The 24,782-nt window shown below is 46.6% G+C and overlaps 1 protein-coding gene across 6 annotated transcripts in view; it reads left to right on the top strand.

Annotated features, from left to right (window-relative positions):
- Positions 1 to 24,782, top strand: part of LOC120894138 (octopamine receptor beta-3R-like) — a 60,801-nt gene that overhangs the window by 14,279 nt on the left and 21,740 nt on the right. For all 6 annotated transcript variants that reach the window (XM_040296540.1, XM_040296538.1, XM_040296541.1 and 3 more), the window contains 5 exons: positions 2,995 to 4,057; positions 17,713 to 17,811; positions 19,434 to 19,532; positions 20,727 to 21,002; positions 21,063 to 21,294. In XM_040296540.1, the coding sequence (XP_040152474.1) occupies positions 3,618 to 4,057; positions 17,713 to 17,811; positions 19,434 to 19,532; positions 20,727 to 21,002; positions 21,063 to 21,294 (1,146 nt within the window). In that variant the 5' untranslated portion in view covers positions 2,995 to 3,617. The remainder of the gene's footprint in view (positions 1 to 2,994; positions 4,058 to 17,712; positions 17,812 to 19,433; positions 19,533 to 20,726; positions 21,003 to 21,062; positions 21,295 to 24,782) is intronic.

Here is a 24,782-nt window from a genome sequence, read left to right as displayed (position 1 = left end):
GAGAGAGAGAACGGAGGCACGGTGAAGAAGGGATTAAATTAAGTTTAATTAGTTTTATCGATTCGATGCCAGCTTGCGCCGATGATGGAGCGAGTTTGATGTCGCTATCTTGTTCCTTCTTTATTTTATTTTTTGCTTGCTCGATGCAGGAGACGAACCCCTTCCCGGTGCTGTTATAAATTTATTCATGATCGCTAGATGAAGGCCCATCCTCTTTCTTCGCTCGTATTGATTCTCATGCGCGAGAAAAAGCTTCCCAAAGCATGATGGACCAACGCTGAGTTGACAGTGATTTGCGTGCGACGAACGGCGGCAAGCTTTTGTCCTTGTCATGCCATATAATTTGCCATCTGGCTGTGACTGTGACCTCGATGTGATAAATCCGAGCCACCGATCGATCTGGCCACGGGAAACACCAAAGCAAGAGACAGAGAGAGAAAGAGACAGACTGCCCAACTCCAACCCGGCAGCATATTTGTCCCGATAACGAACTTGGCACACTTCCCAAATGGGATTCAGTTCAAACGGGTGCTTGGCGCTTTGGGATTGAAACGGTCCCAGCAAAGCCAAATCGGATTGGCAGCGAAAAAGCGGGTCATTATCGCTTTAGCTACGGCCGCGGCAACTCATTGCAGCTCAGGCACGCGTGCCTGCTCGCTCAGCCCCTCGACTCCTGTTTGCTCGGGTTTTATGCTCGGTGGCGCTTTTGCAATGATTTCCCACCGCCCGGATGCACTCGGTGCGCTTGCCAGATGTTTTGCGGCACGGTTCCGACTCGCACCAGGATCGTTTTTCACTGCCAGCTTGCAACGGCGATGCAAGGGACGCCGCAGGATGACTTTCCAATTGGAGCTTGCCGTTTGAGCCCCGCCGGCTCTTGCGCTGTGTTGCGACGGCGCGCGCGTAGGGCAGGCTTTAAAATGTTCGCAATAAATATGAGACGTTTGCCTGCTTCGAGCAAAAATAGCGCCTTTGCGAGTGTGTGCGGGGCACTGGCAACGGTTGCAAACAGGGGCGTATTGTGTTACGCTGGCTGCGATATTATGTGGATTTTCTGAGCGCTCTCCCTTCTTTCGAGCAGAACGGGAATTAAAATAAGGAGCTCGGGCTAAACACTTGGGCCAGCATTTTTAGGTCGGCATTGTTCCTTGCAAAATCCCTCTTTTTCCCGGTGACCCAATTTGAAACATGCCTGCATTGAGATGGTCGTGGTGGTGGATGAAGAAAAAAAAAACGTGGAAGTGGAAACACATTCTAAAGTACATGACACCGTCACAAGCAGGTGAAAAGGTGGTTGCTGCCATTCAAAAACAAACCACCACCAGGCGGCCCTCGTGTGCTACAGGGCTAGAAAGGTGGAAACATCGTATGCACACGTGTGTCAAGCGTTGCAACTTGCACAGTGTGTTTGTGTTGTTGCCATTTTGCCTTTTTCGCTTACATACTGTGCACGCTGCTATGCACATGCTCCACCACGACTGAGTGCGGTGCCAGGTGTAATGAGTGTGCGGTATCCAGAACCGCCGCCAGTACGGAGTGCATGTGTGGCTGTGCAGGCGTATGTGCAGGGGATGCTCTTGGCGTATGCCATCCAGAGACAGAGAGAGAGAGAGCGAGAAAGGGCACTGGTAAGTCTTCTCGGGGTGGCCTTCGTACCTTGACTGACTTTCATAATGATGTTAAATATTGATTGAGCTATTTTTGCTCACGGAAAGCAGCGCGGAAAGCGCACTGCGGGCGGGGCGTGCTCGTGAAGCTCGTGCATACTATCCATTTCTATTGTGCGGAAACGATGTTAGCATCGCTTAAATTGGGTGTATTCAACGCCGTGTACCGTGTGATGGTATTTTTTCGTACGTGAGTTTTGTTGGCGCAGGATTTGTGTGACTGTAATTTTTGTCGTTTGTTTGCCTTTTTCAAATGAGATCGCGGGTGGGCGTTTTTTGTTGGTATTAATAATATATGTCATTTGCGTTACGTTTGATATCGACACGGTGTATGGAGAGTGTGTGAATGATACGCATCACTAATTTGCAACGAGCTGATTTATTGCCATCAATAGTAGGCGTATTCAATCAAGCTACTAGATGCTGTTATTACTGAATGAAATTCAAATGTTGCATTCGTTTGCAGATGGTATATCATTTTTGGAGCTGCGATAGAGTTGATCAAAGATGTTATTGGATACTGGAGTAATCGACAGTAAAGCAAGAGGATAGATCAAGCATCTGCCTACGAGTGATTCAACTGCAATATATTTAAAGCTTATTGATTTCAATGTCATTCCCATGTAAACATTCTTAATTGCAGCTGTCCACATCCAATAACTCGATGAGTGGGTAACAGTATACAGCTCGCCTGCCACATATTGGCCTCGCATTTTGCATGCCGGCAAGCTGTTTCTGTTTGCTCATCGGATTGTTTTTGGTTTTTTTCTCTCTTGCCTGATCGGATGGATGTTTGATCCCACAGAATCGAAGCATTAAAAGAGTGATGCGTTGCGACAGTTTGCACAACGGTGGTCAGTTGTGGTGGACGGTCGCAGCCACAAAACGGGCTTTCATATCAAACGGGATGCGAAATTGATGCGGACTGCTTTGGAGCAAAAAGTCAAAGCGCACACATGGAAGTAGTAATACACACTGTTCCCATACTGGAACGAGTAATCGATAGCCGTACGCAAATAAATGCGTGTGCTGTTTGGCGTACAATGTCAGCCAAGTGATTACGCGCGTGTTTATGGTCAGCCGAGGGACACTGGTGATGGTGCGATTGACATATTAATCAACCATAAAGCTTTGGTCGTTTCCATTCCGTTCTCTGGGTGGCGTTCTGTGCCCATCAGCTCATTCATCAAGCCGGTGTAGCCGGCGGAAGGATCAACTTTTGATGGTCAACATTTTGTTGCTTTTCACTCTGCACTCCCACACTCCTTCACCGTACGCGCTTGTTTGTTAACCGTTGTGTCCCATTTTATTCTCCTTCCGTTCGCAGGTTTTAATGAACTGCACGCACTCGGCCGCCGACGCGCACAGATGAACAGAGCAGCAAACGAAACGACAAAAATATGTGAAACAATTCCACGGCCGCTGTTTGACGGACGGAGCAAGCGGGCCCGCGTACGCGAATCGGCACTTAATTAAATGCGAACAATAAACGCACCGCGGACCACCACGCATGCTACTCCCTTTGACGCGAAAAAGGCGAGTGAAATTAGCTGCCCCGAGCGTGCCGAACTGCGGCAGCGCTGATTGCTGTCTCCGTACCGTCCCCGGCGAAAGGATAATCGTCCGCCGGGGGCTATTATTGCGTTGGGCTGGGCACGAGATCCGTTGGCGCGTGATGTACGATGAGTGTGTCCCGTGCGTCCAGTGGCAACGGCGCCACACCCATCCGGCCGGCCACTGCTTCCGGGACGCCAATGCGAGTGTGTGAGTGTGTCTGTGTGTACATATGAGGTAAGCAAGTGCAATCGACACATGTGTGCCAGTGCTGCCAGGACATAAAGGGAAACTCCTAGCCGGGAAAGCGAAGTGTACGAGTGTGTGTGTGTGTGTGTGTGTGTGTGTGCGGTGGTGTAAGTGAGTGGGTGATGCGAAAGCGCACACCGAGTGAAAATGTTCACCAGCCGCAGTGTACCACCGACAGCGCAGCCGGAAGTGAACGCGCTCCTCGGAGCAGCCACCCAACCGATCACCCTGCCCGGTGCGCTGGCGACCGTCGCGTCCGCCCTAGCGTCGGCCGGATCGGCCACCCTGACCTCCCTCGCCATGGCACCGACGTCCGGTGGGCCGGAAGTGGACGGGGCAGCCGGTGGCTGGAACGGTACCGGCGACGCTACCTCCGGCGCGGCCGGCGACCACCAGCCCGTCGGGCCGGGCACCAACGCGGTCAACCTGACCGTACCCACCGCGTCAACAATCGTAGAACCTGCCGATCGGCTCGTCGAGCTGACGGTGCTGTGCTTGAAGAGTCTCATCTTCGGATCGATCATCATCGGGGCTGTGCTAGGCAATGCACTCGTTATCATTTCGGTGCACAAAAATAGAAAATTAAGGTAGGTAGGCGTCGCGCGGCGCAGTATTTTTTGTCTGTTTTGTTTTGGGAAAAGCGACAGTTTGGCGGGTGCAACATCATCCAATACATGAATAATTCACTAGCAGTGCTAAACTCGAGCTAAACAAAATTTTAAAAGTGCAGATTGAATAAATTTCATCAAACTTGTCTTTAAGCGAGACGGATGGCATTTAAAATGTTGAACAAGCTGTACCATCCTGGAGTGAACCATTAATTCAAGTACCCGCCATTGTGCATTGAAACTCCTTGTTTCGATCCAACTTTCGATAACAATATCATTATTTGCTCTACATACTGATAGAAACTTTCACGGTTGCGCTCATCTTCCCCTTTCCCGTGTGGTAATTGATATTCAAACTTTTGTTTTCCTTCTTCCGTGCCAAAACCTGTGCTGCCCCGGGGGTGGTTTAGTACGGGTCCAAACTCAAGACGTCCTGTCGAGGCACTTTTGCCGTTGGCCGGGAAAGTCGAGAGCGTCCTGATGGGAGCCACAATATGTATAAACAGTATGGTGCAAAAAGAGGAAACACAACATCGCGCGCTGGATTATGATAATTTTTCTTCGTTACCAAACCGGTCTGATGGTCAGACGGCGGTGGTCCGTTTTTTGTTGCATTTAAGCAGGGTGCTCGGACACTTTGGAGCTATGGGGTGGGTGCGTTCCAGCGGCGTTTGCTGAAATGATATGCAAACGTATACGCAGCAGCTTGTATTGGTGCAAGTGGAAAAGGATTTCTCGGAACAATTTCTTCCGAACAGAAACAAGAACCACAGCAGACAGTATGAAGCTTTTGACTTACGGCCAGCTTGCAAGTGTGCAGAGTTTGGGAAACATATTCGTTTGAATAGTGAGCTTATTTGCATTTATTCGATCATCCTAATGGGAGGGAGTGTACGTCACGAGGAAGGTGAAAACGTTTTGCTATTCATAGTACAAGCTGTAGCTGCTTGGTATGGTGGGTTTGGGAAGGGAATATGCTGGTTTAAAGAAGTAATTTTAGGGATTTAGTAAAATGCAATGTTGAGCATCCAGACGAAACTGCCTTTCAGTTTTGGTAAGTTAAAAAAACAATCAGTGCTCTTTGGTGTGAGAGAAAATGGTAATCAATTTTATGAACAAGATTCCTGTTCGAAGGGTAGCCTTTCATCTTATAAGCACCGTGTCATTTGCACCTGCTCAATTTTCTGAGTGGCAATACTCTTAGTAGCGGGAACAAATTTCCTGAAACTGTCGCGTTGAACGCTGTGCGAACAGAAAATAAGCAGCCAAAAACAAAGAACGATTTCAGCACTCCGTCCCGATAATGCAAAACCCGTGCCAATGTGTCAGCAAAGGGGAAACCAATTATTCAAGCCAAACGCTGACCACCGTTACGCGGAACACGGAACGCCAGGACAGGTTAATTGATATTCTGAACGAAAGATCGAGAGAAAGCGAAAGGTACGCAACAACAAAAAAAGAAGAGAAAAATCAATCAACGGACCAGCTGGTCGAAATCATTATCTTGGCTTCTGTTTTGTTGAGCTGAGAGCGAACAAAAGCGAACGGACTAAGGAAAAACAAACAGGCAGCACCTAAGAGCACTAGCAGGTTGATCCTTGGTGCGGAAACCAGCCGCACCAGGTGCGTAATGGGAAACAAATACCGTTTGACAGGTAATTGACACGCGGACCACTACCCCACACACCGCCTAACTGGCTTACCTTTCCCAGTACTGGGGTGCGAACGGAATCGAATCGGTAGTGACGTGAAAAAGCACCACGACGACGTCCCACCTCACCACCAGGTGAGCTTTCGGTAAACGCAGGAGGATTTTCACTGCTTTCGTCTGCATTAATCAATAGGATCGCTTCGACGAAAGATATGGGAAAATGGTGCGAAATCCCATGAACACCTTGGCCTGTTGATTTATTGATACTGGTAAATGTCGTCTAGATCAATCGATCTTCGTTTTTCGCTTTTTGTCGCAAGGAAAGAAAAAAAAACAACAAAACACGCCGTCAAAATAGAGCGACAGACGCGAAAGAGGATGCTGCCATGGAAACGCGAAATTGCAGATTCGTTTCAACCCTGATTGATGCGCAATGTTTGCACGTTTGCGTTCCCCGGGTTCCGGGAAGCGCCCAACGGTTATTATACCGCCCCGGTGATGGTTGCTTTCGCAGTTTTCAACACAATAAATTATACACTACACTCACACACGCACGCACATTTACACACGATTTTCAATTATGATTTCTCAGCTAGATTCATGGCCTCCCGCCCACCCTGTGCCAGTTTGTTTTCGTATTCCGTGCTGTTTAATAAATAAATAGCTGTGAAGTGATTCCACGTTGGTTTCGATTCCACGTTGGTTTGTTTTGCTATTGTTGTAGTGGCTTCGGAACGCTTCTGTGGAAAAAAAGGAACGCCCCCTGACACATACATTTGTGCTCTTCCGTCTCGTTCCCTTGCTGCAAACGTTGGTGGTATTAGAGGGCATTATTTTCATAAGCTTTTTTCCCCTCAGCTGCTTTGCTGGAAAGGGGCTATGAAATATTCAGCCACATGCGGTAGCGCTGCTTTCGAACCGGTGCTGCTGCTGCCCCAAACTGGTGAAGGAAATCGATGCAAAAATCGTTGAACTCGCTCGTTTGCCCTTTCACTGCTCCGGGTATCGATTGCAGCGTGGCTGTAAATGATAAATAAGCGACGAGCCTGTTGGCTACTCTACACAGTTCAATTAGTATATTGCTTTTGCCGGCGGGTGGCAGTGCCGACCAGCGTGGGCAACTAGAACTGCAGCAGCACCCGGTTCGATAATTCAATGTGCAAGAAGCATGGCCTGCTGCTTCGTCTGCTCAACTACGCTTGGCTGGAAAAAGTTTCCTCATTCGAATTATTATCTCGTCTGTACGATCGAGTGTACAATTTCAGGCAAAGTTTTCTTTCTACGCTCCACCACGTGCACGGCTGAGGACGGCTACTGATCAAGCCCCGGGAGCGGGAAAAGTTGATCCAAAAGTTTGATCGATATCAACAGTGAGCACACGATGAAAACTGTAATCAATGTCGTGCGCGTGTGATGAATATTAAAATGATGATTGCCATGACGAATGTTACCCCCCCCCCGAGTGCTGCGGGCTCCGTTTCTGGCTTCCGTGCAAGTGAAGTGTACAAAATACGCAGCAGCGACACGGTAAGGGGAGAGGAAAATCAATCTTTGGCATTACTTCGTCACACCTCACCGCGCGCCCTCTCCAGTGTCTCGTCTCGCGTTACGACGGTACGAAAGTTTTGCGCAATGTATCGTGCAGATCAAGCTGGCCCTGTAAAGCACTAATTACTTCCCGTCTGGCGCAGGTTGTCACAGGATGACAGTGGACCATTTTTCTTCCGTCGCTGCGGCGGTTGTGGAAAGCGTCAGTTTACGGGGCTACGACGAAGGCTGTGCAGTTGTGTTGAGTGCCATCCCGCGTAGGTTACGGGTCGATGAATCGACTTCGAGACGGAGCTGTTTTGCTAATGTGCTGTAGTGCGCGAGGGTGTTTGTTGTGTTGTTCTTGGGAAATATCATGTTTCGGATGCTCTCTCTACCGTCGCTCCGGATGGGCTGACTGTGTGCTGCAAAGGGCTGTGATTAATTCAAAGCATTCTAGCGCTGTGTCTTGCACCGGTTGCTGCTCGCACCAGCCATTTTGTGAGCTTCGGAAGGGTGGAGTTGTTTGTGCGGTGTTTCAAATGTACAACGCGTACATTGCAGCCATGTGTGTTTGCTCCTTGTTACGGAGAGGAAAGTGTGGGAATTGTATTTAATTACTGGTTGAGAGTGTTTTGCTTTGCATTCCTGATGTTCGTGTTAAACAACGGGGTTGTAAAATTCATTTACACAGTTTCAAGAAATTGATTAAATTATATATTGCTGAATGCTTGCTAAATTACCATTTCAAACGTTCTGCTTTTAGTGGCTGCTGCGCTATTTTTAAGCAGTCGTTGTCTCTAAATATATCATACTCATACTACAATGTCCATGAAAATACATACCTTTGATTTATTTTCGACATGAATCGGGTTGGTTTGGGCTGCTTTAAGCCGTTCACCACAACCGCATCATAACCTTCACCAACGGCGAAATCACTTGTTTGCGGTTAAACCTTGCGCCTAATGGGATCGATCGTTCGTTGCCAAACGGAGCTTAAACGGTTGAACACAACCTACTCCGCTACACCCAACAGGCTTGCGGTGCACAATAGATCGATTGTTTGCAAGCACCCTGGACAAACCATGCCGACCCGTCTTATGGGCTTTATGATCCAAATTTAATGGCGGGCGATGTCAAAGTTTCACGCCGTACGAGCGCACGTAACTCCTGGTGCGAACTAGTGAAATAACAAAGAGAAAAGCAGGGATAGTAAAAAACAAACAAAAAATCGGAAGCATCCCTACGCACACTAAGTGGTGTGCGAGTGGGCTCGTCGAATTCGGCAAATTGGTTTTGGGTGAAAGCGAACGATAACTCAATTTCGAGCGCGCGTGAAATCGAACTGCTTCGACTGTTGATTGGATTGTAGAGAGGGGGAGCGTTTCGGGCCTCGACCGAGCCCTCAGCGAAAGACGTGAGGCAATTGCGCTGTTTCTTGCTGCGTTTCTTCCTGCCTCCGGAGAGCACGGAGCTTTTCATCCCGGCTCCGGTGAACAGGGAAGGAATGGATGAGCAAAAATTGATTTCATTGCCATTCATTTGCTCTTGCTGCGCAGCCAAGGGGTTGGTGAGTGGGTCCTTTTTCGGAAAGGTGGCTGGTTGGGTGGCTTTTGGTTGATTCATTTCTTCGGTTGCTGGCTAATGGTGACCGAGTGACTTTACTAGGCACCTAGAATAATCCTTCAATTAATTGCCACCCAGCTTATGTGCGCATGGCGCGAAGGTGAAACAGAATGCATGGGAAGGTTTTATCGTGGTTTTCGTCCGGACGGATGGCATCATGAATTCAGTAACCTACTTTATAAGCAGCACCTCAATATCCAAGCGCTTGGCCCAGTTAATCACATTGCATCTAGATTCTTCGTACAAGAAACAACATTTTTAAATATTCACGTCAAGCATCTTCTCGATTATCATTAAAATATTAAAGAGCACATCGTATCGCAAACCAGCACCTCATTTTCGCATCCAACTTTAAGCTCGTTAGCCATTCCTGCGGTGAATGTTTTAGGTAGCATTAGTCTCCGGTTACGGTTATCGATCATCTTTCCATTCGATGCGCCGTCCCGTACCACCATCGGTTGCCATCATTTCATTCAACCTATCCACAGCAGGCAGAGAAGCCGTTCCCCGAAGGTAACATCACACCATCACTGGAACGGCCAACTGAGGAGTCAAGCTCGGTTCGATCGATCGATCTGAATACACGGCGGCATCGATATCTTGGCACCGTGGGGATGTTGCTTTGCATCGGGTCGATATACTTCCGCAGCGCGCAAGAGATTCGCGTGGCGGGCAGAAGAGCGTGCGGTTTGTGGCGATGACTCGATCCGAATGGTTGTGGTGGAAAAGTCGGTAGTAGTGCACGCTGCCGGGTAAATCCCATTTCAATACGTAGCTCAAGTTTCAGCTAAATGACTGCAGAGTGGATGCATTCCTGGCTGCGGGCTGAGATTTGGCTTCGGCTGCTTCGGCGTAACGAGTGGCCGTGTCCGTGTGTGTGTGTGTGTGTGTTTGTATGCTGCATACGAGCAGCGTGTATGTGTGCTAAATGATTAATTTGCGTCATGATTCAATGATGAATCGTCTGCCCGCCGCTTTACGGTGGCTTCGTAAAGACTGATAAGAGCTTGCTGGAATGGGCGTTAGAAATCGCCTTCTTAGCCAGTGCAGGAAGCTTCCTTCGATGGATGGTTGTACAGCGACGGTGCTGCTTTTACTGCTGCTGGCGTGGACAAAGGATGAAAGCACAATCTGTTAAGCTGAGCAAACGTTCTCCTTTGGGCAGAAAGGTTCAAGTGTGCGAGCGTAAATTTAGACCGTCCAGTCAGCGGCCAGTGACGACCGGGTCTGATGTACTTTAGTCGTGTGCCACCGCTTGAAGCGTCAGCAAATACGGAGTGCTTACGCAGATGGGGCTAGAGCGAAACACTTTTATCGCAAAGTTCAACGCGATCCTAATCAAACAAGGGGCGGTGTATGGTTTCGGTGTTGTTTGTGCAGATTGACTTCGAGATTCGCTCTGCATACACTCACCGTTCGGCTATTCTTGACGAGGTTTGCTTTTGCAACATTCTGACCAACATTTAGGACGAGCGTAAACACGCACACACACACGCGCGTAACGAAATGCTGGGACCAAAAAATAATACCTTTTGAAGAGCTTTTCACGAGATGTTCTTTGGTTAGCCATAGAAAAAGGATATAATTAAATTGAAAACCATGCAGCGCGCAAGGGGTGATGGGACGATATTGACTTTGTCGGTGGGGCTTGTGGCAACCAAACTTTCGCGTTCCCTGTGAGAGGTTGTTTATGTATGCAAGATGTCAAGTGAACTTAAAACAAAATTGCTGGAATTTGTTAGCAGCACGCCAAAGAAACGTATTCGGTGTACAAAGTACAGATACTTATAAGTTATTCTTTATAAAAGTGGATGAATGGAACAAGGACGAGTTTCAATTCGTGCTTGGATTACAATTGAGGAATGGTGGTTGTAGCTTTTTTTCACTTTTTCGTAACCTAGATTAGAAATCTCCAAACTTTTCAGTTCACGGAAAGTATTAATACGTAAACAACGCTAGTAAAGGCCACTAGGCCATTAACATATCTATTTGGCAAGAACATAGAAAACCAATGTTTTATAAAATGTACAGCTTTTTAGTATTGAAGCATATACTTTGGAATGAAAAAGTAAATAATGTAACATAAGAACGAAGTTAAATTTTTTTTTCATAATTTGACGTTTGGTGATTAGGCTGTAATGTTATTTATTTTGATTTGTGATTTAATTTGTGATTTGACGTTTACAGCATCCCAAATTCATTTTTAATTTTGTAAGAGATTTATACTATCGCTCAAAAATATGTCTGCTATGTAATTTTGCAAAAGCTGTACTTGATACTGGGGCCCTTTCTGTTGTAAGTTCTTAGGCTGAAATTTCAGCCTGTCAGCTGTTTGCATTGTATAGCAGTTTTCGAGCAGCTTTCTAAGTCGGTTTAATATACAGGTGGGCTTATCACAAGGTGTATGAATATAGAACACCGATTTTTATCGCTTCTGGTTCTGAATGATGATTTTAAGAGTGTTTAGAGTATTCGTCAAGCCTCAAGAAATCTTGCTTGAACAAAAGTTTTCACCCATCCTGTCAAAACGTGATATTCAAATTTGGTTTTAAAAACATGCTATGAGACCACCTGGACTACATACACTTTGATTCTAGCTTACACCACGTGATCTCTTTAATGCACCTTGGGGTAAATGTAAACAACACCGTGTTTTCGAGCAGGTACTCGAATCTAATTCTAGCTTTGAGGCTAGAATAATCTAGACCAAGGTGTGTTTATTAAGGAGGTGAATTGTTAGCGCGTTTTCCGGGCGCCATCATTGAGTATTGTTATGTCAAATCGCATACAATTTTCTATACCCCCCTCCAGCCCTCCCCGATTTTAATACCGGAGCCCACAGTATTGTTATGTCAAGTCGTGAAATGTCAATTTGCTCTGAAGCACTTCACCTCCTAATATCCATACACCTTGATCTAGACTGAAAATTGCAGGCTAGTTTTTTGTGTGGTTTTGTATGGAGTGTTTACATGATTTCAGCCTCCAACTGTCAAACTCCACACAAAAAAACTGACTAGAATCGTGAAGGGCCTCACTATTAGAAAAGCTCCCGTTTGCCGTTGACTTCCGGTTGTATCAAAGTTGACAACTTTGCAATGAGATTGAAAACAACGATGATCAATAAATTGATTCCCTAAATGACATTTTCTCGAAAACATGTTTTTTCAATATCTGCTAGACTAGTACTTGAAACGCGTGAAATTGTGGATTTTTGTTGAAAGTGTTAAGATTTTGTGTTTTTGTATATTAGACTTTCCTCTATCGATGAACGATGGCGTCGAGTTCATTTTACATTCATAGCATTTGTTTTCGATGAAGAACGAAAGCATACTTTGTGTGACGTTATTTTGTGAAAATTCAGTGTTTTTTAGGTATAAAATGGTGACATGATGAAGTATAACGATAGGAAACGTTTTTTTTCCCGACGAAACCACAAAGAAACAACAAAAAATTCACTTCAGAGTCGATTTGAAAGGGTTTCTTTTTCCGAGATTAACTTAAACTGGTGCAGTTTAAGAGAAGTTTAAGGTGCCAGTTTAAGAAAAATTGCACGAATTCCCGATAATCCGTGCTCGAAAATGTCAGTTGGGTAGGCAGACGTTTATTTGTAGTTTTACAAGGTACCAGAGAGTATTCGGCTTCAGTCAATAGTTTCTTTGGTAGTACCTGGTCAGATTATTAGATGAGACCAGTCTGTAAAACCGGCAAAAGCATAAAACCATTCCGAGTATTTTATGACTCTGAATCGTTGCAGACAATCTAAACAAAGTCAACGGTTAAGTTCACAAGCATGTTGCGCTGTTAATTGAAATACGATGTAACATGCTTCACATTGCAGTACGAGAAATTCATCACAATAAACATGCTAACGGAACAAACATTGTTCGCACACCACACGCTGTCACATTGTTCCACCGCTTCCTGAAAGCAGAGCGCCCCGCTGGCACAACCGGTAGTCATAATTATTTTCCATTCCAATTAATTGCCCTTGTCCGAAACGACCGTAAACTCGGGCGAATCATGTTGTTCCCACGCAGGACGGTCAAATCGCCAGCCGCCCACGAGCAGAAAGGTTCACAGGGCGCAACCGGTACGCAGATTATTGCTTGCAAAATTACAAGGCAAAAATTAAAACCGAATCACCTCGTCTCCAGCTTTAGGTTCGGTCGCACGATACCTTAAAATCCTCCCATAAGGCCGTCTCTATGTTAAATCCCTGCACCCGTCCACTCCTGCGTAGAGCGCCGCTTGGGAGAGAAGCCTGTTGTACGTACTAATTGCTGCCGTTCGCTCTCCACCACCAGCAGCTATGCACAGCGCACGTGTTTCCACCCATGTAACCGCATTCCTACGGAAGGCTACGCGTAAGTGTCTTTTCCCCTTGCCCCTGTCTGCCGTCCGTGTCGGTATTGCGGGGCACGTTGCTTGTCGGCATCGTTCGGCGGTTTCTCGGCTGCGGTGTCTGAGCCAATGAAGCTGGACAGCCTCCGTGGGGCAGTCGGGAGTGTATATTGTGGAAGATGGGTTTGAGTTTTGTGGCCACTCCGTTGCTGGCCGTCGGGCATAAATGGTGAAACGTGCATCGTATAGCGCACGCATGGGAGAAGGAGCTTCATAAATCGTTCCACCGCACGTTCCGTTTGGTACGCTCACCTGCCACCATGGTTCACGAAATACGACGAATCCTTCCTGTTCGACAGGCACGTAAATTGATTTCATTTGCAGCATAAAGCTGTGATAAATCTCCACAATACTGCTATGTGTCTGCTGGCGAAGGGGAAACTGGCAATGGGCAGCTCGCTCCCATTTTGGGGAATGTGTGATTTAGGCCCACCCATCGATAGAGTGTTGAACAGTTCGGGAGAGAGTGTTTAGCTGCGTGTGATCGTATCGCACTTCGTAGAAACGCATCCCAACCAAAAGCGATTGAGCGTCATTACGGGAGTGCTAACGCAGATGTAATTATCTACTTAAAGTGCCCGCAAAAGCACCGCTGCTTGCGGCACGCACATTTCGAGCGAAAACATGATGAATGTTTCATCACAATTGCACCCCACAAGCACTGCCAACCGTACGATAGGAAGCGAACCAGCCGGGGCCAACGAGAACCACTGCTCAGCTGTAATTTGTCCTTACATCAGTCACGGGGAAAGCGCACAGCGCAGTGTGCAAAACCAAGGTCCTCCCCCCCCCCTTTTCGTCCTCGAAAGCATTTATTTGTACATCAATCCAAACACAACAACACCACCAGTCCGTCTCCAGTTCACCGGTCAACCGTTGCCGGTGGAGTTGAAAGTAAAAACGCAACCCATGTTCCGCTTGCTCCATTTCTCCGCTTACTTGCTGCCGTTCGCTCCACGCGCAAACCATCCCAGGGCAGTCTGAGCAGCCAAGCAGTCCGGTCCGTCCGTCCGTGTTCGTCCAGCGGGTAATTGCTGGTCAAGAAAATCCTTCGCTCACGACTGCGTGGGTAAATATTGCGTGTAAATGGAATTATTGGCTTGGTTGAAAGGAGATTGTGTTGCAGGGAGTGTGAGGAAGCGGGCCGTGCGGAATGGCGCTCAGGGACAGATTTGTATCCGTGTTGTGGCCCGGTGCGGTCTGAATCGTGCCGGGCGCACGGTGTTTGCGAACAGATTGAGATTGCCGTTTGGGAGGGATGGGAATGTTTTTGAGGAAAAAGTGGTACGAATCGTAGCAACACATCGATGTGGGAATATGGATCGATTAAGTAAGAAATGAACTACCGTGCCCGAGTTGGTGAAGCGTTTTACGAAAAAAGAAAGTGTATGTTTGACATGAAAGTTTCAATTTTTTTTTATAGTAGAGAAAATCTACAGGTTGTATTTCCAAATATGTTTTATTTATGCAGAACTTGACATTTGACGATCGAAATCATGTCATTTTGTCATTCAAACATAGACATTTTATTCGATAGAACTGACAGATTTAAGTTTTCCTACTTAATAAAGTAAGCTTAATATTCATTCTATTTAATTGAATTTCTTCACAAATAAAAGCGTACGCCGCTGAAATGCTGTTCAGCCTTACCCTTCTTCTCTGGTACAGCCAACAGTTCCACTAAAAGCTTTAATAAAACGATCTCAATTCAAAATCTCCCGCTTGATGGATTGTGCCCATGAGCTCATCGCAGGCTAAGCTTCGAATTAAAGCTTCGCCCTGTTCAATAGAATGCTGCCGGATTTGCGTTGTGTTCGCTCTCGTTGCGTAGAATCGATTTCCGGGCTTACTGCTCGAAGCGAACGAGCTTTATATCGTCCACGTTCGGGAACGTGTGTAATCTGGCCCGCATTTCGGACCCAGCTACAAGGGGGTTACCCCCGTAACCCCGGGCCCCACTTTCCATTATGTTCACGGAAATGGGATTCGCTTCCACCGAGCTACAAGAACCACGGTAAGTTGGTATTTTGCCTTCGGATAGAAGCGTGTTTTCGTGTTTCACCATTTTCCCCTGGTCCCACCATACTTTGTCTCTTTTTGGAGGGTTTTTTTATTCCATTTCTCCCCTTTTCTTGTTTGCCTTGCTCGTTTGGCTGTAGCAGAATAGAATAGGAAAACAATGGTTGTACTCACAAACACACACACACACACACACACGCACAGACGCATTGATTCGATCGGAATCGCTCGAAGGATAATATTTATTTTATTGAATCAAATCGGCAAAATCAATAACGATGTCGAGAAAGTAGCCCCCCCGGACAAGCCCATCCCCAACATTGGGAGGGACACTGTCCTTTCCGGTGCTGGAACGGCTCTCGGATTGGTCGATAAAGCTACAAATAAATGGTCAGAAAATGGATATAAACGCGCTTATAGTCGCTGGTAAAGTGTACGCTCTTTCCGGTAGCGGGTGCAAACAATGATGGCAAAGGTTCACTGATTGCAAACTTCCTTAATCGGACCGGCGCATTCATTGCCCTGTGACATGCAACTTGGATTGGCTGTGTGCTCTGTCACAACTCTGCAAACTGGCAAGGCTGTACCGTTCCGCATCGTCTGAGCCGGCAAGATTTCAACCGTGTGTGAGTGCGTGTTTGGCCGTAATGTATCATGTGGCTGAAGAAAGTGAGGGCTTCAAGTGTTTGCGCCTGTTTGACTTTCACTGCTATGTGTGTAACCGGTAATGGTGGGTGATTAAAATTCACTCCCGTTCGCGTTGTGCCCACAAACCCGTTCTTTATTTCAGAATGGAACTCGTTAAATAAGTTTCTCACATTGTTAATGCATTAAAAAATTGCACATTCATAACTTACCTTTGCTACACCACCTCACCTTGCATAATGTAATTTTGCTGAACAATACTAGAGTGGCTAAAACTTTTAAGACAGACACAGCCGCCGCTCGTGACACATTGTACCCTCAAATGCAAATGCTCGCTTCACCTGTCCCCGTCACAGTCAGTCAGTGTGTGTAATGAGATTGCCCGCAGCCGCACAAAAAGGAAGAGAAAATGTAGTGAAATGTGCACTGCACTGTGCGTCATGCCATCGCACGTAATTTGCAAGCAACAGTGCAGCAGCGAGCGAATTTGTTGTCATCCGCAGCCTCTCGGTGCCTTTTGACGGTAGCCGCAAGCCCGACTGCACGTTGCTGCTATCATGGTCTTAAAAAAATAGTTCATTGCATTTTAAAACGAATCAAACGAAATAACTTCTACTGTATTCTGATTGAGGTTATGGCACATTCCTTCGCTGCCGACAGCAAAGTCGTAAAAACTAACGATAACCAATCAAGAAATCATCGACTGCCGTTGCTCGTGCGGATATCCTGATGCGATTGTTCGCTTTTCCCTTCCCCTTTTGCTTTTCCACCCAATAGTGTTGGTTATGGCACAGTGTGGTTTGTGTGTGTGTTTGTATGTGTGTTTGTGTGCGTTTTCCATTCCATTCCATTGTTCGTTCATCGTGCGGAGATTGTAAACGACAGCATTAAAGATGCAGCGAGTAAATTGTTTGGAACGGGAGTGGCAGTGAAAGCTGCTCATTTTCTGTGCTTCCGTTTCGTGCCCGAGTTTGTCCCCGCTGGCACTGACCGGGGCCACTGTTCAAGGGCTTGGTGTGCCGGCACGGGTTAGAAGCAGCTGGTTAGATAAGAATGAAATTTGCAAGAACGATACCGCTTGCGGCGCACTCGACCGAGGGATGCACCGCGTGGGACGGACAGAGCGATGGGGAGTAGGAATTGTTTGATTAGATTTAGTGAGAGCTGTGTTTCTACCGGCAGCCTTTACGTCACTGCTGGGTTTCCTTGGGGTTGCTCGCCAATGGGGGTAAGGATCCCGAAAGGACAAAGTTTGTGCCGTTATTTCCGTTTGTCTGTTGGCTTGCTTTCTGGCACGATTCTAACCTGCACCACTGGTGGTCGATGAAGGAGGATGGGTTTTAAAAATGATCGTAAACCAACATTCCCCAACTCTGGGAGGTTGAGGAGATAGAAGAGCTGCTAGCTGGCAAGCGAACGAGCAGTTCCCATGCACGACAAGGAGTAGTTGTGCACAGCAGCGAGCTATCAAACGCTATGACAATCAAAGAAAGGCAGTAGAGCGTGAGGACACAGATCATTTAGTGTGGCGGGATGTAAAGATCGTCAACAAGATCGACGACGGGAATCAGAAAAATGGGAAAACTTGGGAGATACCAGCATGTGTACATATTTGTGCGAGTGTAATAAAGCAAACAAATACTTTTTGTTGAGTTCTAGAATTATTTGTCTTTATCACTAAGACCTTCGGATGCTTATCTCTCTCTTTCTCTCTCTCATTCGAGTACATTCACTAACAACATTATATCTTCTTTCCTCTTTGCAGAGTAATAACCAACTACTTTGTAGTATCATTAGCAATGGCGGATATGCTGGTAGCACTCTGTGCGATGACATTCAACGCATCGGTAGAGCTGTCGGGAAGGTAGGTGATTGGGTGCCCGAAACCCAAACAACGATCATACACACAACCCCCTCCAAATGTAGTTCCACTGCACGTTGCCATTCGCATGCAAACACCTCTCTAATTGGTACCATTGCACGCCATTCGTATGCCAACCACAAACGATCACCATCAAATCAAAACACGTCTGAAGTACAATCGGCCACCAAAAGCGCAAATTGCTTCTGCTGGCGCACAACCAGTGGCGGATTTAACGGTGCGCGGACTGAGCGGCCGCGGGGGGCCCCGTCAACGTAGGGGCCCCGTGTATGGTAATTCTAGCATATAGAACAGTGTGTACAGTAGTCTCAGCGAGATCTTCTGTGCTAGATAGGGGCCCCATGGATGAAGGGACTCATAAACTATAGGGGCCCAGTACAGGGATTCTGAGCCCCCCCCCCCTGCCAGCAAACCATTAAAGTGTGTTTGATTCAAAACCTTATGCAGCAATATGCAAACCCCCCCCCCCGGTCGACACCAAACGTGGGGCCTCCACTTCTTTTAACGCTTAGGGCCCCCAACACCCTACATCCGCCACTGCGCACAACGCAACACAAAACCGCGCACACGCGCCGCAGTCGCCGAAAAATGGTTCGCGATGGTTCTAAAAGCTTTGTTGTCGGCAAACAATCAAATTATCGAATGCTTTCGTTTTCGATCAGCATTAAATTTCGCCAAATGAAATTACGCTGCTGCCAGCGGTGGTTGGCGGTCGTGCCCCGGCTTCATTTGCGAACCTTCGAGTAACGTTCACCTTGAACTGGCGGCGCTGACGACCAGGGAATGTGAGGTTTCTGAACGCAGGGCATAGTTTTTTTTCTTTCTTGAAGGCATAGCAGAGCAAAAACATGAAAAATAGAACTGCATGTGTTAAAGTTTGTGACACTGGTGGATGATGCAAGGGGCTTTTTTTCTTCTTCTCTTCGTTTTGTGTCCCCAGCTAACGACAAACTCGGAAAATTCAATTTCCGTCTCAATTGGTTCGTTGGCCGTTGAATGTGTTCGCCGCTGCAGACGGTACCGGTTACTGGCTGGTTGAGTAGTTGCTGCTGGGGATCTGTGACTGTGAAATGGGTTGCAAAATTGTCTGTGTATGTGTAACAAAGTTTGTTTGAGAAGAGCAGCAAAAAAAAACATGGAATGAAAATGGAACTAAAAATACGAGCAGCGTGGACGTGCATGGCAGCTGATACTTTACATGGGGAGTTTACCTTCCCTGTGTGCTGCAGCAGGTGTTTTGTAAAGTTAAAACCATGCAACCGTGCGACCCATTTGCAGCCCAAAACGTGGGCGAATGTTTTCTCACAAAATACACCGCATCGTATGTAGCCGATAGCGGTGAAGTGTGTCTCAGTGACACGAGCGACTAGAAAGAATGATTGTGTTGCTAGTCTACTCATTTTATGTATTTTCAGACTGATGTCAGCTTTGTCAAACAAATCGTGTTAAAAATCACACCAAAACATCGACTCTTGGTTTGCTTCATAGACACTTCCCAGCGTAATTCATTTCAATTCTTTAGATACAATAAAAGGAAAGCTCCTGTTGAATTTCCCTAATAACACTCCTGCACTATGTACTCTCCATCCCATTATCGCTTATAGGTGGCTGTTCGGATCGTTCATGTGCGACGTGTGGAACAGCCTGGACGTTTACTTCTCGACGGCGAGCATACTTCACCTTTGCTGCATATCGGTCGACCGGTAAGTACTGTCACGCTCGTGTACCGCTCAAGCTTCCCTTATTGTGCGATGTAAATTCGTTCCCAGCCGAACCCAGGCTTGCACCATAGCCTACACATTCTGCGCTTGGTCATCTGAGGCGGTGTGTCTGAGGTGGTGTGTCACCTAGCTGCATAAAAACTTTTCTCATTCTAACGATAAATTTTTCCCCTTACCTTGCTTCTTTATGATGCGAGAACGGATGGGAAGTATACTCCCCCGGTACCGACAAATGATGATAAGACTGAACTATTAATTAGCTTTGCCGGGCAAATGGTCGGGGGAGCATTTTGTTTTGCTCTTCTTTTTGCTGCCTTGTTGCGTAACTACTGGAACATAGTTGTGTCCTTCTTGGAACTCTTTCAGAGTTGTCGCTTTTTGTTGTTGCTACTTCTCCTTTTTGCTATACTCTTCATCGATTCGAGCAGCTCCCCGCTCCCGCTGCCAGGGATAAAAAGAAGATCTCGTTTTCTTTGCTTCATCCTATTTCGAATTACTCTTCCACCACATCTCGTTTTCCCCTCACAAGTCAGTAAAAAAGCTCTGCAGGGAGGACGGCGCAGCATAATCTGCACCGAAGATGGATGGCAAAATTATGATGAATGGACGAGCAAATGAGCAGACAGACACGGTGCGCCGTCCGACGCATCGCCCAAACACGGTACTGGTGTAGCGTGAAGTTTTCCAACTTCACTTATAACTTCCGTCGTGAATTTTCACATTCTTCTTCCTCCTCACATAGCAGCACAAATGAGCCGACAAAATGAATGTGAAAGATGATTGATATAGCAATCATACTTGTATCATGTAGTTGACTGGAGCGCATGGAAGGAAGGGAGCGAGGGGAGAAAAAGACGCTGCTCCGGTAAAGAAAAATTAAGATGATCAAATATTTTATTCGGTAAACTTGTGGTCTATATTTCAAGCTAAATATGAGGCTCATTAAATTACCCGGTCAGGTTAATGATGGTGCGAGAAAGTAGGCAAACCAAACACCCCTAATTGTTGCTGGTGGTTAGCAACGTGAATAAGGATATAAATCCTATTCAGCCGTAAGGGTCGCTTTGGTGTTGGATAAATGATGATATTTTCTAAACATTCGTTAGCAAAGGAAGATAATTGAATATATTTTCTCCTTTCCGCATTTACTTCTCTGCTTCTTCCCATTACGCGCAGATACTTCGCCATCGTACGTCCGCTCGAGTACCCGCTGTACATGACGCAGCGGACCGTTTTCTTCATGCTGGCGAACGTGTGGGTCCTGCCGGCCCTGATCTCCTTCACGCCCATCTTTCTCGGCTGGTACACGACGGCCGAGCATCTGGCGGCGCTCAAGATTAACCCGGACCTGTGTATATTCGTTGTAAATAAATCCTACGCAATCATTTCCAGCTCGATCAGCTTCTGGATACCGGGCATCGTGATGGTGACGATGTACTACCGCATCTACAAGTGAGTAGACCGGCTACTTCATACTTTTTACCGAAGCTCACCTCTGTCTGTTTTGTGCAGGGAAGCGGTCCGGCAGCGAAAGGCACTGAGCCGCACCAGCTCCAACATACTGTTGAACAGCGTGCAGATCAACAACGCGTCCAACACGCTGCACGCGAACCACCACCATCACAACCACCACCATCAGCATCTGCACCACCGGAATCACCATTTGCGTGCGAGCGACTGCGATCTCGGCATCGATATCAAAGACATCCAGCACGACACGCACAGCGAGCTGAGCGATCTTGACGTGAGTACTAGTTGAGTGTGCAATCCGTTAGCGAGTCGGTTACCATCTCGCCCTCTTGCGTGCCGGTTTCTCACCCGGATTTTTTGGGACGCGGGACTCCTTTTTGGTAGGGCCGCTAATGTTTCGTGGCTAATTAATTGCCAAATTATAGCCCCTCACACTGTGCCCGTGTGGCGTGGTCGTATGCTGTCCGTTTGGCGCTTGCTTCCGATCGCAAAGGAGCTGAAAGGAGTAAATTGTAAAACGAATGGGGTTTCCCGACACTGGTGCCTGTCGGGACCCACCAAGTGGGTGGGAGGAAGGATAAAATTAATGAGCTTTTAAATGATGAAAATTGATGCCCTGTAGACGCCCTGATAGTGGGCACTGCCGGTCATCTACAGTGCAGGGGAAGGAGCGATTGCGAACGGAACAATGCGCCCGTTGTTGTGCTGTTGTGAAGTGGAAAAAAGCGGAAGATATTAAATTGCTTCATTGCTTAATTGCGAAGAAGAAAGGTAGAGTGTAGGATTGAACCCTTTGCTTTTCAATTGCTTGCAGTCGAGAGCTTGAAAGTGGTAGTTTGTAGTTCAAGTGGTGTTTTAAAACGAAGTGAAAGAATATGAAGCCGCCGGTCAAGTTTAATTTAGTTTGATGCTTATTGTGAAGAAGGCACAACAGCCATGCAATTAAGAGAAAATAACTTATTACCAGTGACTGTACTGATGTTTTTAAACAAACCCCATCAATGTACACCATGCTTTCAGTGATATCAAACTCGTTATGGGTCGTGAGTCGGATTTATTAAAAGCTTAACAAAACCAATCATCAAAGATGCGGTGTATGTGGAGGATCCTTTAACTTTATTTTTAAAAATTCTAATCAAGTATTGACTAAAACGGCAGAGTGATCTTCGGCTAGGCAAGGGCAAAAACTCAGACCAGTATCTACAAACCCTCATGGAAAACCGAGCGTAGCGTAGTGAATTTTATCTATGTTCGGAATTTAGGTCATTTAATAAGACCATAACAACAATTCTCTGCTTTTTTATATGTTTGGCTATTCTAAATTTGTAAAGATATCAGCCCGATTTTCGACGAAGCATGGCTAAAGCGTACCTTCGTCAATGAAGTGAAGAAAGCGATATTTCAATACGTAGTTTCTGTCCAAACAGTCTAAAAATCCTTAAAGTAAAAAATGGGTGAAAATATGAGAAATACGCCTTTAGCTTGCCACCACTTGTAGTAAAAAACACGCGCTACATGCCATCTTCTCGGGTATTTTACCAATAGTGACTTATAAGTAAATTACTCGAACAACAAAGACTAATTGTTGAGACTTTCATCCAAAAACGAAACAAAATTGGCGCTATCGTTTTTTTCGTCTCATAATTTACAATTTTTCCTGTTTCATGCAATTGATTGGCAAACTTCTTCCAGGGCCGGATAAAAAGCCATCCCGGGCCGCATATTTGACATGTCTGCTTTAATCATCTAGTCGAGGGAGAAAAGATTCACATAACAGTCGTGACAGATGCGATGAGCTTATCGCGCTCCACACGCTATCGAGTGGCAGCCACCGGCCGTGATTTGGCTCGTGTGTGAGTGTGTGACAAATCGTACATCAATTCATTACCGACACCAGCAAGTTTATCAATTGTATGTGTGTGTCTGTGTGTGTCTGTGTGCGAGTGAATGGTTGCCGGCACGCAACCGCTCCCGAAATAGAATCTGACGACAGATGTGAATGAGTCACTCCATCACTGGGCGCCTCCATCAGGACGGCCGAGCACAGTAGAATCAATAACATTCCACGCTCCGGCTTCCACGCTGACCTCGGACGCACTACACCTTCCCCCGCCTACGTCCAGGGGACGTAGAAAAGGGATAAAAATAAATGTGTGTCCGGCATTGTAAGGGTGGGCTTACCCTGCCCCGGAGCTAGCTTTTCGGAACGGCTTTTGTTTATGGTCGGAAGCCAGCACCATCAGCGAGCAGGGCTAATCGGCGTTGTAAATGGAGCAAAGAACTATCCCCCATCGAAAGGCTACCGCTCCAATCCGGGGAGAGGGTGAAAAAACAGCGCAGAAGGTTGATCGCGTGGGCCTGTGGGGCCCTTGCATGCCAGTGAAACGTTTTCGCTTTTATTTGATTTCCCTTTGGCGGTGAAATATACCTGCGCCGGCCATATATATTTGGCCACTCGTTTCCTGCTTTGTTTTTTTTTCCTTCTTGTTTTGGTTTAGTCTATTTTTGTACTCTGGCCGTCTGTTGCTTACAATTGAATTGCGAACAAACTGTTAAGCACCTACCTACCTTGATTTTCGATTCGGTCTACTGTTTTTTTGTTTTCGGTTTTGTTCTCTCCAACCCCCACAGCGAGGGCAAAAGTCGAGCGAAGAAAAACGGGAAAATGCAGGAAATGCTAAAAATGGACCCGATTTCAACAAACATGTAACTCAACGTTCGCGCTGGCCAGTGAGGCTAAGAATGGAATACATTACGTGTGCATTACGTTTTCGGAGAAGTAGCGATGGAATGGAAAACAACAACAAACAACTCGTCCCGGGTTGAGGCCGCCGAGGGGATAGGGTGGTTGCGCTCGGTACGGTTCAAGTCAAGTGCAAATGCTACCATTAAGCATTCGTGATATTGATCACGGGACGGTGGCAGTGGTGGTAGTGGCAACGACAATCGAAAAACACATGAACTGGTTGATTTATGGGAATGGATTTTCGTTCCTCGCCGGCTGTGTGAGCAAGTTCGTGAGCCATAACGGGCCAAAAATATGTTGATGTATTCTCCTTGTGCCCGTACATAGCGCCACGCAAAAATAAATGTTTTCTGCGTACTTCACCGAGCTTTGGGGCAGTTTTTATTTGCATGTGCTTTAAATTGCATGCATAATACAACGCAAATTCTACTTACGCTTTACTTGGAAACTGAACGCACTACACACAAATGTACATTGAAGCAGGCTTCACTAGTATTTTGCCATACTTTAAGAAGCCATACCTAATCATTTTGTTTTTGCTAAGAATATCTGCATAATAATGTAAGCCGATTAAGGATTTAAGAAGCATTAACCAAATGAATAGATGCATTTCTCTGAAATATGCGTTTAAGAAGCCATACCATCCATCAAACGAGATCATTTTGCGATCGTTAAAAACAACCATTGTGATCATGGCAAACGCTTACAATGTCACGGGATCAGGAATGGGATGATATCGAACCATCGCTCACGTGAAGGACATGTTTTGCCCTTCAATTCACGGTCGTTTCATACGCTTGCTGCAGCATCAAATATGTTCCAGCGATGGAAAGCGATTCAGGTCCAACAGCCCGTCCCAACCATGCTACCGAGCACTGCTACGGATGGCTGGGTCGAAGAAGTGTGGCATTGGAGTACTCATACCCCCCCCCCCCCCCCCCGAAGGTCCCCATAGGTGCTAAGGAGCACGGCGGTGGCCAGCCGGCGGTTGGAAAGGAAATAAATGAGAAGCCATA

Source organism: Anopheles arabiensis, chromosome 2, assembly GCF_016920715.1.
Source record: "Anopheles arabiensis isolate DONGOLA chromosome 2, AaraD3, whole genome shotgun sequence".
Taxonomy (NCBI): Eukaryota; Metazoa; Arthropoda; class Insecta; order Diptera; family Culicidae; genus Anopheles; species Anopheles arabiensis.
This window is presented reverse-complemented; position numbering and strand designations above follow the sequence as displayed.